The sequence below is a fragment of the Mixophyes fleayi genome, chromosome 8 (genome assembly GCF_038048845.1).
Source record: "Mixophyes fleayi isolate aMixFle1 chromosome 8, aMixFle1.hap1, whole genome shotgun sequence".
NCBI lineage: Eukaryota > Metazoa > Chordata > Amphibia > Anura > Limnodynastidae > Mixophyes > Mixophyes fleayi.
The window spans coordinates 74,869,923-74,885,027 of record NC_134409.1 but is presented as its reverse complement, the minus strand read 5'-3'; the positions used below and the strand labels follow the sequence as shown (position 1 = coordinate 74,885,027).

The window sequence follows — 15,105 nt, the reverse complement described above, 5'->3', positions numbered from 1 at the left end:
GCGATGGGGGAGGTCTGTGGAGCGCACAGCACGGACGGCTGTGCGCTGGCTACGGGGGGGGGGGGAAGCATAGGTGCCGTGTGGGTTTTCCTTGCTGCCTGCTCCCCTTTGCCGATTATCTACCCTCCAGTGGAGCCAGACACAGTCGGTGGTGGCTGGGGTCTGTTCTCCAGGTGCAGAAAGCATGCTGTCTACACATACTGCGTCTGGAGGGTTGGCAGCAGGTAAGTAAACTCTCTCTCAGCATAGTGCTGTGAGAGAGATATTAGAAATCGCAGTTGGTTCCCTGAGCTGGCTGTTTTTTTCCTAAAATCAGTCTGGTTAATTGGTAGAGATAAGAGTTCTATTTTTAGCTCAGGGAACAGGGTCAGGCAAGGGTCACTGTCTCAGTGAGCCCTGCTAGGCTGTGGATTGGTTGAGTCGTTTGTCTGTCTTAGATGTTATCCAGTCCAGAGCTGGGCCCTAGGGGGGGGTGTGTTTTACTCCTCGGCACTACCCCCGTGGTAGTCCTTCACTCCTCGTGTGTGGATACCTGAATTAGGCAGCCATTTCTAAAGCTCCTGCTTCTCCCCTTTTCAATCCTGTATACTGTAAGGTAAAGAGTTGGGGGTGGTGTGTTTAGCCTTTTGTACCTTTACACAGTTAGGACCTTTTGGCTGTATTGCAGGCTCACTTTCTCTTGAAGTTTGTGTGCTGCTTGTTATCTGTATTGTGTGCATTTTACTGTACTTTTTTGTCCCATCTTTAAACATGTCTGAGAGGGAAAAATCTACACGTGGCAGGGCTGGTGCTACTATGTTAAGTTTCACCTGTGCTGTATGTCATGTTAAATTACCGTCTGGGCAGTCAGGAACACAGGCTCTGTGTGTGTCCTGTCGGCCCAAGGAGACTACTCCTGGTGAAACAGTGGCTGGCTTTTCAAACACGGAGGAGCCTGCTTGGGCTCAGTCTCTATTTCATACAGTGGAACTGCTTGCTCAGAAGGTACAGTCTCAGGCAGCTCAATCTTCTCATTCTGCTTCCTTAGTTCAAGTTTTGCCTGTTGCTGCTCCAGTGCAGTCTGGAGAACCAGCCTGGGTGCAGGGTCTTGCATCCTCAGTACAGGGCTTGGTAGCGGTCTCTTCCTCCTTGGAGAGGATGATGCAGTCGGTCACTCCGCCTTCCTCAAGTAAGCGGAGGCGGGTGGCCTCCTCTTTTCCGGAACATGAATCTGGTTCTGATTGTGGTTCCCAGGAGGAGGGTGAGTTACCGCTGGGTTCTGACATAGATGCTGCTTCCTTGGTGGAGGTCCCAGCAGATCGTCAGAGTCTGGAAGAGTTGATTCAGGCTGTGCGTCAGGTACTTAAGATTCCTGAGGACCAAGTGCCTGAAGTTTCGGCATCCTCTCTTTTTGAAAGACGCAAAAAGAAGGAGGTGGTGTTTCCGGCTTCTCCCGAATTGGAGCAGTTGCTGTTGAAATCTTGGTCTTCTCCAGACAAAAAGTTTCAGGTGACTAAGCGACTACAGGCATGTTATCCATTTCCCCCTGAGGTTCTCGCTAAGTGGGAGACGCTTCCACAGGTGGATGCTGCTGTGGCGAGGTTGGCAAAGGTAACTACTTTTCCTCTGCCTTACCAGGCCACTCTTAAGGATGGTGCAGACCGGAAGGTTGAGACCGTTCTTAAGTGCATTTTTTTGGCAGCGGGTGCTTCCTTGAGGCCTGCTTTAGCATCAGCTTGGGTTAACAAAGCTGTTGATCGCTGGTCGGAACAATTGTCTGAGGGTTTGTTGGCTGGCAGGCCATCCTCTGAATTGATTTTTTTAGTAGAACAGATTCAGAGGGCTACGGATTATTTAGGTGAAGCTGCTATGGAAGCAGGGACGATGGCAGCGCGCATTTCTGCTTCGGCAGTGGCAGCGCTTCGAACTCTGGTTAAAGTCCTGGGAGGCGGACGTAGAGTCCAAAAAGGCTCTGGAGTCCATTCCCTTTTCAGGAGGTGTTCTGTTTGGTCCTCAGCTGGATTCCTTTATCAGTCAGGCATCAGGAGGTAAGAGCACTTTCCTCCCGGTTAGTGTTCCCAGGCAGAGGATGTCTAGATTTCGGGCCTTTCGGTCCTCAGGTAGGTCTAGAGGACAGTATTCCTCAGGACAATCCTCCAGAGGTCAGACATCCAACCCTAGAGGTGCTTTGCAGCAGGGACGTCAGGCCTGGTCGGCGCGTCGTCCAGCGCTTAGGCCAGCAGACAAACAGTCTGCATGACGGGAGTTTTGCTCCTTCATTGTCGTCAGTGGTGGGAGCCCGTCTTCTGCGGTTCAGGGATCGGTGGTGTCATTCCACCACCGATGTCTGGATTCGGGGAGTGGTGAGTCGGTTACAGGATCGATCTGCTCGGTCTTCCTCCCAGACGGTTTTTCACCACAGGGCTTCCATCGTGTCCAAGGAAACGGTTGGCTTTAACAGAAGCGATTCAATCCCTTCTGTCGGCCGGAGTGGTTATTCCGGTTCCTCATTCTCAAAAAGGTTTGGGGTTTTACTCCAATCTTTTTCTTGTGACAAAACCCGACGGCTCCTTCAGACCGATTCTCAATCTGAAGGCTTTGAACACTCAGATAAGAGTGCCCAGCTTCAAGATGGAATCTTTACGCTCGGTAATTCTCGGCATGGAACAGGGAGAATTTATGGTGGCCCTAGACATCAAGGATGCATATCTCCATGTGCTCATTTGGAAGGGTCATCAGTCCCTGCTGAGGTTTGCGGTTCAGTCAGAGCACTTCCAGTTTCAAGCTCTTCCATTCGGTCTCGCCACGGCTCCACGAATCTTTACCAAGATCATGGCGGTGATGGCTGCTTTGCTAAGAGCCAAGGGGATTACAATCATCCCCTACCTGGACGATCTGCTTCTAAAGGCAGAATCTTCGCAGAAGCTTCTGTTACACATTCAGATAGCAATCCAAAGCCTGGAGTTGCACGGTTGGATTATCAACTTCAAGAAATCCAAGTTGATCCCATCACAGCAGATGGTATTTCTGGGTCTTCTATTCGATACCCGTCAGAGGCGGGTATTTTTCCCTCAGGACAAGATTTTAGCCTTACAGGGGATGGTGAAATCCCTGTTGATGGCAAGGAGACCCTCCATTCATTTTGCGATGAGGCTTCTGGGCAAGATGGTATCGTCTTTCGAGGCGATCCAGTTTGCTCCGTTTCATGCGCGACAGTTTCAGTTGGACCTTTTGTCACAATGGAACAAATCTCATCGAAATCTGGGGAGTCAGGTGTTTCGCCTATCTCCACAGATGCGCCAGTCGCTGATCTGGTGGTTACACAGGCAGAATCTCTACAGGGGTCGCTTGTTCTCCATTTGGGATTGGATTCTAATTACAACAGACGCCAGCCTTCGGGGTTGGGGGGCTGTATGTCTTCAGGCTCAGTTTAAGGGGCTTTGGACTCAGAAGGAGTCCAAGCTTCCAATCAATGTCTTGGAACTGCGCGCAGTGTTTCACGCTCTAAAAAGTGCGCAACATTTGCTGCAGGGAAAGCCAGTAAAGATCCAATCAGACAATGTCACAACAGTGGCTTATCTAAATCATCAGGGAGGCACCAGGAGTCCTCTGGCCATGAGGGAGACTCAAAGGATATTTCTGTGGGCAGAAGCTCACGTTTCGGCAATCATGGCCGTGTTCATTCCCGGAATAGAAAATTGGGAGGCAGACTTTCTAAGTCGGCAGACTCTACACCCAGGGGAATGGGCTCTCCATCCGGAGGTGTTTCAACAGTTGGTGATGAAATGGGGTCAACCGGATGTCGACATGATGGCATCCCGGTTGAATCACAAAGTGCTCCACTACTGTTCCCGTGCAAGAGATCACGAGGCAAGCGGTAGACGCTATGTCGGTTCCTTGGAAATACCGCTTAGTGTACCTTTTTCCTCCGATAGCCATGCTTCCTCGAGTACTGCAAAAGGTGAAGAGAGAGGGTGTTCCAGTGCTTCTGGTAGCCCCGGATTGGCCGCGCAGAGCTTGGTACACCGACGTGCTCTTCATGGCAGGAGGTCGGTCGTGGCGGTTGCCAATTCGCCCAGATCTTCTAACTCAGGGTCCCTTTTGTCATCAGGGTTTGCATCGTCTGGCTTTAACGACGTGGCTGTTAAAGCCAGGATCTTAAGAGCTAAGGGTTTTTCGAGACGGGTTGTTCAAACCATGCTTCGTGTTCGAAAGCCGTCTTCAGCCAAAATATATCATCGGGTTTGGAAGATATATATTGGTTGGTGCAAAAAGAAGGGGTATCCTACATCTTTTTTTCGTCTGGCCAGGTTACTGAGGTTCCTGCAGGATGGCTTGGATGCAGGTTTGCGTCTTAGTTCTCTTAAGGGTCAGGTGTCAGCTCTTTCAATTTCCTTTTAGAGAAAACTTGATGTCATACCTGATGTGCAGACTTTCATTCAGGGTGTTCATGTTCAGCCTCCTTATATTCCTTCGGTTTCACCATGGGATTTGAATTTGGTTTTGAGGGCTTTACAGCATCCTCCATTTGAGCCTTTAAATTCAGTAGATTTCAAATTTCTTACTTTGCGAACGGTTTTTCTTTTAGCCATTTCAACGGCACGCAGAGTTTCAGAGCTTGCAGCTTTGTCTTGTAAGTCTCCTCTGCTAGTTTTTCATGAGGATAGGGCAGTTCTTCGAACTAAGCCATCTTTCCTTCCAAAGGTTATTTCTATGTTTCATCTGAATCAGGATATTGTCATCCCGGCTCTAGCTGATTCCTCTTCTTCTAATCAAGATGATTCTATTCGTTATCTTGATGTGGTTCGTGCCTTGAGAATTTATGTCAAAAGATCGCAGAAGTTTCGTAAAACTGAGGATCTTTTTATTCTTTACGATGCTCACAAAAGAGGCTGGCCAGCTTCTAAGGTGACTATTGCTAGGTGGATTACAGCTGTTATCCGCCAGGCTTACAATGGGGCTGGGGAGCCTGTCCCTGCTAATCTGCGGGCGCATTCTACAAGATCTGTAAGTGCTTCCTGGGCGGCACGCCATGGTGCCTCCAGTGAACAGTTGTGTAAAGCGGCCACGTGGTCTTCTGTACACACTTTCACAAAGTTTTACAGATTTAATGTGTTTGCCTCTAGGGATGCAAGTTTCGGGAGAAAGGTGCTTCGGGCCGTTTCTTCTGAGCGTTCCCTCCCGTGATACAGTGTCACTCACCGGACTGTGAGTGCTACTTCCCGTGTGTTTAGGAACCGTGGCCGTCCACCATCCTGAGGGTCTGCGCATGTGCAGCCCTTTCAAACCTTCAGTACATGTTCCTTTTAGTTAATTGGCTGATCAAGCAACACTCCCTATTTAAAGCACCTGTGGTCAATACCTCGTTGCCTGATCTTGGAGTCTCATTCCCCATGAGCCTCTGAAGGTGTTCCTGTGTTTCCTCGTGTATTCAGCTCCTGCTGATTCCTGTTGTTCGTTTGTGGTTTCCAGACCACTTCATCTCCCCTGTGTTTCATCGTGACTGCACCAGCTGATTCCTATCCGCTGCCTCTGTGCTCTACAGTTTCCAGCTCACTTCAACTCTCCTGTGTTTCATCGTGACTGCACCAGCTGATTCCTATCCGCTGCCTCCGTGCTCTACAGTTTCCAGCTCACTTCAGCTCTCCCGTGTTTCATCGTGACTGCACCAGCTGATTCCTATCCGCTGCCTCCGTGCTCTACAGTTTCCAGCTCACTTCAACTCTCCCGTGTTTCATCGTGACTGCACCAGCTGATTCCTATCCGCTGCCTCCGTGCTCTACAGTTTCCAGCTCACTTCAACTCTCCCGTGTTTCATCGTGACTGCACCAGCTGATTCCTATCCGCTGCCTCCGTGTATCTACAGTATCCTGCTCAGCTCAACTCTCCCGTGTTTCATCGTGACTGCACCAGCTGATTCCTATCCGCTGACTCCGTGTATCTACAGTATCCTGCTCAGCTCAACTCTCCCGTGTTTCATCGTGACTGCACCAGCTGATTCCTATCCGCTGCCTCCGTGTATCTGCAGTGCCCTGCTCATCGCAACCCTCCAGTACTCCTCGTGTCTGCAGCCAGCTGATCCGCTCTCCGTGCTTCTACAGTGTTCCTGCCTGTGTCAACTCGCCTGTCTGCATTGGATCAACGCTCCGCTGCTTTCATCTCTGCTATACCACCTCTACTCTCCAGTGATCTCCAGGTGTCCAGTTCTATATACTACTGCTTCCTGAGTATTGTTTCCATCCTTGCTGGTCTACCTACCTGTGCGCTGCACCTACTTGGTTACCGCTTCCATCCTCCTGGGACTTCGTATCCTGCCGGCCTCCAGCCGTTCAGGTATCCCTGCACCTCTTTCTGACAGCCTGCTCTCCTGAACCACGGTATGCATACTTATCATTGACTGTGCTGGTGTATTGCATACCTTGCTGGACTGAGTTGTTCTCCTCTGGAGTTTCCTATCCACTGAGACTGTTGCCATCATTTGACTGTGTTACCTTTTAGCCTGGATAGTTCTTGTGACTTTGTATATTTGTGCAGTGCTGCTCAGTTATTACTATTTTGTGCATATCATCGTGGGATCAAGTTCAGTGTGCCCGTGTATACTCTGCATTGTATTTATCTCCCCGTGCTCCTCCTCACATATATATTTCAGTGGTACAACTTGCTAACGCAGACCACTGACTTCCCGGATACCTTCACCTGGATACCATTCCCTCACCTAGACAGCGGTACAACTTGCTATACGCAGACCGCTGACTCTCATCACCTCCTCGTTACGTCTGGACATTCCTCCTCACTATAGCAGTGGTACAACTTGCTATCCGCAGAACACTGACTACCCTCACGTTTCCTTGTCCATTCAGTTCCTCGTGTACAATTATCTATATATTACCAGTGCTGCTAGTCATAGACTTTCCACGAGCATTCTCTTACCATCTGCTGTCTCCTGTTCCGTGATCACCCCGCTACCAGAGTACCATATTACCACCTATACTGCTCTGGTAAGTCCATCATCTGGTGATACCTGGGTAAAGACTCCTAGTGCCCGTGACATACAGCTTTGGGATGTCCCCAAGGTCCCGGTGTCCCCCAAGGATGTTAGAGAAAATGGGATTTTTATACTTACGTAAAATCCGTTTCTCTTAATCCGTTGGGGTACACCGGGCGCCCACCCTTAACGCTCTGGTTTTTCCTTCTGTTTGACATGTTGTTTGATTGTTAAGAGAATGTTATGTGTTAAGTTTATTCTCTTTTCTTTGGTTCTCTCTATCTCCCTTTCTGCGGGCTTGGTTAAACATAGACTGGCCTCTAGCAGGAGGTGGGGTATAGAGAGGGTGGAGCCAGAGTTTTAGTTAACTAAAAGTTAAAGTGCCAGCATTCGCCTGATCTACCCTATACCCCAAGGTCCCGGTGTCCCCCAACGGATTAAGAGAAACTGATTTTACGTAAGTATAAAAATCCCATTGTTCAGCTGCCGTTTATACGCGTGCACAGTTCATTATGTGTCAAGCTGATTGTAACACCTATGAGTGTAATATATAAGCATGGTAGCTAGGCTTTAGATATCCATAAATAGGGAAAAAATGCACCCAGATCCGATGTGTGACCGAAGTTCTTTATTATTACTTCCAAATATACCAATCAAATATATATAGCAATCAGTCACACTCTTAACGGATGAGTAGTATTAGTAGTAATCTCAGTGTTTTCTTTCAGCATAAAATCATAGGACACATGGATTCATTTTCATATTGTTTTATCCTATATTATATATGATTCACCACAGATATAGGACAATGTACAGAATTTATCAGTAAGTGAAAATTTACCTAAACAGCATGGTCAGGCTCTAAAAGGTTACCCGCATCCATTGTGACTTTCCTAATCTATCTATAAGATAATTATGGTGTGGAAGGATTTCTCTAAGTTGGCTGGTTTGCATGTGGTTTCTGCGTCTATGTGAGAACCCTTATTGTTTAAATTCATTGTTTTCAGAGTCACTATATCGGCTTTCCAAAGATCAAATCCTATATATCCTGTTGATCCAAATGAATCCTCCTCCTCCATGAGCCATTTTTTAAATTAGTAGAGCCCATTGAAGTTGCAGTCAACTTTTATAACCTTACTGCATGATAATTATCAGAAAGTCTAATTTTATCATCTGCTCACGCTTCAGGTGCACGTTAAACTATGAAAACTATGCGTACACTTCTAATTCGTGTTTGTAAAATATAAGCTGTTTATCTCTTTGTCACATGTAAACTTGTGTTCTTCTGATCCCTTAATAATGGTAATTTTTCTGGTTTTTTTTTTCAGACTGCAGTTTTGCCAAAAATATCAGGCTTGTTCTCCATGCTTCTTGCAGATGAAACATGGATAATTAATCAGCATGCATTAGAAGCTTTTACTCAATTTGCTGAGGTATTTTCTATTCAGTATGTTACAGTATTATCTATTACTGTGTATGTATATTGACCTGTATTCATAAGAAAGGTTGTGGCAAGTTAATTCATATACACATAGGAAGGGGAGTGCTAGATAAGGCTATGACTACACCATTGTGGCAGTGTGATTTAGGCAATTGTACGAATTCCCACAGAAGGTGCAGTTGGTGGATAATTTCTCCTACATCCAATATTGGGACATCGGGTACATTGGGTATACTGTAGTGGGAGTAAGCGTGTGGCATTGTAATAAAGTTGATTCTTAGCCCTAGCTCCTCCCCGTCTGCCCCTTTTCCTGTTACGTCTCAGTTTAACTTTAATGCACTGCGTGTAGGATGTTTTGGGGCTGCTAGACAGCTCCTGTTTAAGTTTTTCATTCATTTATAGTCCTTTTTCTTATTTTGGACTTGGAGGCTGTGTGATATTGACTGCCAAGCAGACCTCTGTACACTTTAGCATAAAGATTCCTGGCAAAATGGTATCGACTTTTGAGGCGGTCCAGTTTGCCTAGATTCATGCTCGAGAGTTCTAGCTGAAACTCCTCTCGAAGTGGAACAGATCTTATCTGAATCTTTCCAGTCCGTTATTAAACATTTTTCTCCTCAAGTGCATCAGTCGCTCCTTTGGTGTTTGCATAAGGACAATCTCTGCAGGGGTCGCCCATTCTCGATCTGAGATCGGATTTAAGTGATGCCTGTATTTGGGGTTGGGGTGCCGTCTATCTTCACGCCTGTTTTCAGAGTCTTTCGATTCTGGAGGAATCTAAGCTTCCAATCAATGTATTAGAATGGCGAGCGGTGTTCTGAGCTCTAATCAAATTTGAGCGTTTGCTGTAGGGACGGGCAGTGAAGATACAGTTGGACAGTGCCACGGCAGTGGCATACCTCAATCACCGGAGAGGCATCAGCAGTCCTTTAGGCATGTGAGAGAGACGCAAGATCTTTCTTTGGGCCGAAACTCACGTTCGGGCCTTCATGGCCATTTTTATCCCAGGGATAGAAAATTGGGAGGCAGATGTTTTTTTTGAGCATTCCCACCCTTGATGGTGTTTTTTGGACGTCCCCAATGTACCCAGCGTCCTCTATTGGATGTAGGAGAAAATAGGATTTTTATACTTCCTATAAAATCTGTTTCTCTCCATTGGGGGACACCGGGCACTCATCCTTAACGCTCTAGTTTCTTCTTTTGTGTGACATGTTGTGGTGTTTGTTCAAGAGGATGTTGTTGGTTTCCTCTTTATTTGTTGCTTTTCTTTCTGTGGGGTATGGTTAAACATAAACTGGGACCTAACAGGAAGGGGGGACATAGAGGGGTTGAAGCTAGGGATAGATATCAATTTTCTTAAAGTGCCATATGTCTATCCTCACTACATTATGCCCAATGTACCTGATGTCCCTAAAGGACTAAAGTATAAAAATCCTATTATTTATGGTAAGTATAAGGTGGCTAAATCTCTACCCACTCCCCCTTCCCAATTGCGAAATACACGGGGCACCCACATTTGAAAGAGAGGAATCTACCTATTGTCTGATGACCATGTAAATAGTAAGTACTAGGGGCATATTTATGAATCATGCCTTTTGGAAGACACAACTTACCATTGGGTACAGAGGGCATTACTGCAACAAAAGATTCTTCTGCCCTGCTCCTTCCTATCTGTGCTCCTTTGTACAGAGACCATTCACTTTTTATTTTAGTGCCCAAGGTGTAGGGCACCTTTTTTTTACTATTTAATTATCCTTTCATGACTAAATTAACTAGTGGTGTTCACTGAGAGAATTCTATTATTTTACGAGAGGGTACAAGTGCCCCTCCGATTGCTCTTGTTGGTCCCCTCTCTCTTGCCCTATGGGCTTCCAGTGCTGACCTAGTCAGCAGTGTTAGAGCTGATTCCAGGAACACGATGGCCGCAACTGCAGCGCGGCATTCAGCTGTCTCTGTCACTCAGCCTGACTAACAGCAGTTTGCTGGGTTGGAAGGGGGATCGTGTCGGACAGGCTGCCACACCTCCAGGTACTTGCGGTGGACGGCACAGGGGTCAGTTTGGAAGCTGTAGAGTACAAACCCTGTACTAGAGACAACACATAGCAGCATATCTGTTTCAATGGCGTTGTGGTTAGACTGGGCTCACAGGGGGAGCTTCATTTTTCCCCAGTTGTAGCTCCTCCCTCATGGTGAGCTTTTATTGATAAAATCTCACCTTTCTCAGACTCCTCACCTCTACGCTGCTTAACTGCTGTGCTGTTGTTCTGCATGTGGGCAATATTTTTCCTATTAGTTCTGGTTGGTCTGAGTGTGTGCTGCTGTTACTGTACTATCTCCTGCTATATGTTAGTGCTGACTATATTTAGCCACTCTATTGGCCACTGTACTCCCTCCTGCTTTGCTATTGGGTACTGACTGTGTGACAGGATAGATCGCCTATGCCACCCTGTCTGCTGTTGCTGGGAACCGGCTGGGCTTACTTTGGCACCATTCCCTTTCGTTATCCAAATGCGCTATTTAACCGCAGTAGGAGGGGCTTACAAATGCTGCCACCACTGGACTTCTTACCGACGTCCAGTACCGGGTTTCTTCTGGGTAACTGGTGCTGCTAATGTACCCCGTTACAGGTGTACCTGGGCTGGTACTCCTGACCTCTTCCTATGGATCAGGGTTGCTGTGTATGACAGACCCGGGCCTTATATTGGGAATATTGTGCCAACCCGGTCTGTCCTAAGTGGGCCAATTGAACAACCGTGGCTCACTCTGTTATTAAATGCCGCCCAGTGGCCAGATCTGTTATTTTGGTGGTGTCCGGAGAAGGAGGGGGGAGGCAGCTCACAGGAGGTGTGAAACAGCTATGGAACCTGTGACATAAAAAAAGAGTGGAAGGGGTTAAAAAGAGAAGGGTCAGGACCTTATCTAAAATCAGGAGAGGGACTCTCCTTGTTTGCTAACTATTGTTCCTGCAACTCTTCAACACAGTCTGATTGGCACCATCACCGCAGGTGGGAGACCACTGATGTCATGCTCTACTTCCACCTCTGTTACCACCCAAACTCTTCACACCACCAATCACAAGAAGACAATGAGTAGGAGGTTGACCCAGGGAGGTGGTCAGGATCGGGTGTCTTATGAGAAGGGACAAAAAGGTGATATCTGGTGGAGGGGAGGTTGTTGTTGGAGAATCTTGAGAGAGCAAGGACTTGGACTGAATGAGAGTAACCGTATTCTCTCAGGGCCAGAAAGGAATGCTTGAAGCAGGAGCTTCTTGACACAGATCGGACAGTGTACCTCTAGGAATGATTCTGTTGCCACCCCATCAATAGACACTCACAGATTCTTTGGAATTGGTGAGCCTACATCGGTAGAGAGACTAATACCCATGGTCCCACCATGCTGGTGGAGAGTTGGCCGAGCGGCTGGGATCTACAAGATACACCGACCCACCTTACAGATCAGAAATCCTGGCCCACTTGGATTGTCAGCTGGGGACTTTATTAGCAGGAGTTTGGGCCTGCTAGGACTGTGCTTGGAGGTAACCTGCTATGGACATTGTTGGGGAGTTTTTACTTGCACTGGTGATTTTCTGACACTTGTTATATTTTGTGGGGGAACAAGTTTCTCCTTGGGGAGCACTGTTGTATTTTACTAAGTGTGTGCACTTTGTTTAATAAAAGGGATTATTATCTCTTTCCTGTCTCCTTACCTGTGTGACCTGTGAACCTAGAGGGATGGGTTACTAGTGAGCTTTGGTTCCAATCCCGGTGTCCTCACACTGTGGATGGATCCCCTCTGGCCTATCACACTGGCCAGAGCTGCTGGGTAGCGGGTAGAGCGTTGGTACTAGGGATGGGTCCAAACTTCAGAACAACTGGAGGACAGATTAGATTTAGGGTCTAATTTGTAGGTCTCAGGATTACAGCAATATTGAAGAAGCAGAACAGTGGCCTAGTGGCTAGCACTTCTGCCTCACAGCACTGGGGTCATGAGTTTGATTCCCGACCATGGCCTTATCTGTGTGGAGTTTGTATGTTCTCCCTGTGTTTGCGTGGGTTTCCTCCGGGTGCTCCGGTTTCCTCCCACACTCCAAAAACATACTGGTAGGTTATTTGACTGCTATCAAAATTGACCCTAGTCTCTCCCTCTCTTTCTGTGTCTGTGTGTGAGTGTGTGTCTATATTAGGGAATTTAGACTGTAAGCTCCAATGGGGCAGGGACCAATGAGAATGAGTTCTCTGTACAGCGCTGCAGAATCAGTGGCGCTATATAAATAAATGATGATGATGAAGTTGTCAAGCAGGGTCTTGAAGCAGAGAGTGATTATTTCGCTCAACTGTCCTGACAAGAACAGTTTCACTGATTAAAGGTATCAGTGGCCAGGTCAGATGGAACATCAGAATAATACATTTCTGTTTACAAGGGTTCTCTTTTTATACAGTTTTAGACACAACCTCACAGGCTATTTTTAGAATCAGGATGCAATTTGTTTACCCAAACATGGATTTACATGCAATGCAAAGCTAACAATATTCACGTTTATCTGTGATTTCCTAAAACCTTGCTGTGTTTTTCTTATTATTATTATTTTGGACACAGTGGACATCTGACAGCAAGTCTAATTACCCCTTCCTTTCCCTTAAGTTGTATTGGACACTCGCATCAAAAGGTCTAATTAACATGAGATTAGCATGGGTGCTGTCTTCCAACAGTTGCAGAATACACATTTCCTCCAATAAAAGAATTCCCCAAGAGGAGTTGCAAAACCCCAAACAAGACATTTCCTTACACCAAGATACACAAAAGACTTCCTAAACAAAGGCTTATTGTATCAAATATATACATCATAAATAGTGCATTTCCTCTAGCAAGATTAAAACAAATGAGTTTCTTTCCTGGTCTCAGAAATAAAGCTTTGCATTACCAAAATATACACAATATCAAAAAATAAGTGCATTTGCATTTCTATAAATAAGCACCCTGCTCTATTTCCTTTAAATAAATTTATACCATAAGTTGCTTATAAGTGATCCAGTCACACTCCCTTCCCCTTTGTCCATGCGGGCAACCAGCGTGCCATGTCCCAACAATTTGGCTCCTGGTCCTGCAGTTCTTAGGATTACTGGAGGTGACCCAGGGGATCCGTCTCTTCCTGCCGAGACAGTCCATCTGCATTGCTGTGAGCCTTTCCTTGCTTGTGAATTATGTAAGTCATACATTTGAAGAGTAAGGCTGCTGCAGCAGTAGGAGGAGCCTGCTGCCACCACTGGGCTCCTTTATGGCGCCGAGAACCACGTTCCCTCTGGGTAACTGTCGCTGCTAGTGTACTCCTGTGCTGGTACACTTGGGCTGGTTCCCCTGACCGCTTACTATGGACCAGGGTGCTCTGTATGGATCCCTCTGGACTGTCACAATGGCCAGCTGCTGAGTAGCAGCAGAGCGGTGGTACTCGAAAGCTGGGTCCAACCTCAGAAACAGCTTGAGAAAGGACTAGATTTGGGGTCTAATCTGCAGGTCACAGGATTACAGCAATATTAAAGAAGTTGTGAAGCAGGGTTTTGAAGCAATGAGTGTTGTTTTATTTCGCTCGGGTGCCATGACAAGGACAGTTCCACTGATTAAAGGTATTAGTGGTCAGGTCAGATGGACTTTGTAAATAATTTTGGTAAGAGATGGATTTCCAGTTTTGAGCTATTTGCGGCTCTAGCTGAGATGAGTATATCCCAACAACATAATGGTTATGGCACTGTAGATGAGGGGGATAGAGGTGTAAAAGCGCAATAGCTGGAGATGGAGATAAATCAACCTTGGTGACCTGAGTAATTGGTTAAAAAATCTGGACCCAAAGTGACTGAAGCTTAGAACAGGTCCAGAAAATAAGCATACTAATCTCCCCACAATTTCTCCAGCAATATTTGGTTTCTGAAGGCCAGATTTTGTAAAGTTTATCTGGAGTGAGGTACACCCTATGAACCATTTTAATCGGCATTTCTGAATGATTAACTTAGACATTTTGTATATAGTCTGATAAATTTTCTCCCAAACCTCTGTTGGAATATCTAAGCCAAGATCCCTCTCCCAGACCCGCTGTATCGAGAGATCTCTGCTATCTACCGGAACCATCAGGAGTCTGTACCATACTGAAATGCCTCCCACGTGAGAGGTAGGGGAGAGAGACGACATCATACCAGGTGGATAAGAAAAAAGAGAAGAACAACCACACCAAGCAATATATTAATACATCCCTATATTGGCTTTTATACATTGACCATTCAGAAAGATATCAATACTATATATAGCATTTGCCTGAATGGTGCACCCTCACACTTGAATAATCTAAAGGAAAAAAGAGGCGGAAAGAGGTGTACAGAGGGGCACTCCAGAGATGTAGTAATTGATCATTTAAAAGGTATATTCTTTATTGTCTTAATTTAAAATTATATCAAGAGTATTTCCAGCAGAAAAAGCTAGCAAAATATAAAAAGAAAAAAGAGAAGTAAATTAAAATTGCGGATCAACCGCAAACGTCTATGTCTACCTGACAATTATTTCTATTATTGTTGCACCAATTAATCTAACATCATAGTTCCGGTGCCAATTATTCAATACAAAATCGCACCTAAGTTAATAGTTTTGAAGGAAGGGCACTAATAAAGAATATAATACATATGCCCGCCTCCCCTGAAATTCTTTCCACCTAATA

General features: G+C 46.2%; 1 protein-coding gene across 3 annotated transcripts in view; it reads left to right on the top strand.

Moving 5' to 3' along the window:
• FIRRM (FIGNL1 interacting regulator of recombination and mitosis) overlaps positions 1–15,105 on the top strand; it is a 215,541-nt gene that overhangs the window by 168,676 nt on the left and 31,760 nt on the right. For all 3 annotated transcript variants that reach the window (XM_075182744.1, XM_075182745.1, XM_075182743.1), the window contains one exon: positions 8,293–8,397. In XM_075182744.1, coding sequence (XP_075038845.1) covers positions 8,293–8,397 — 105 coding nt within the window. The remainder of the gene's footprint in view (positions 1–8,292; positions 8,398–15,105) is intronic.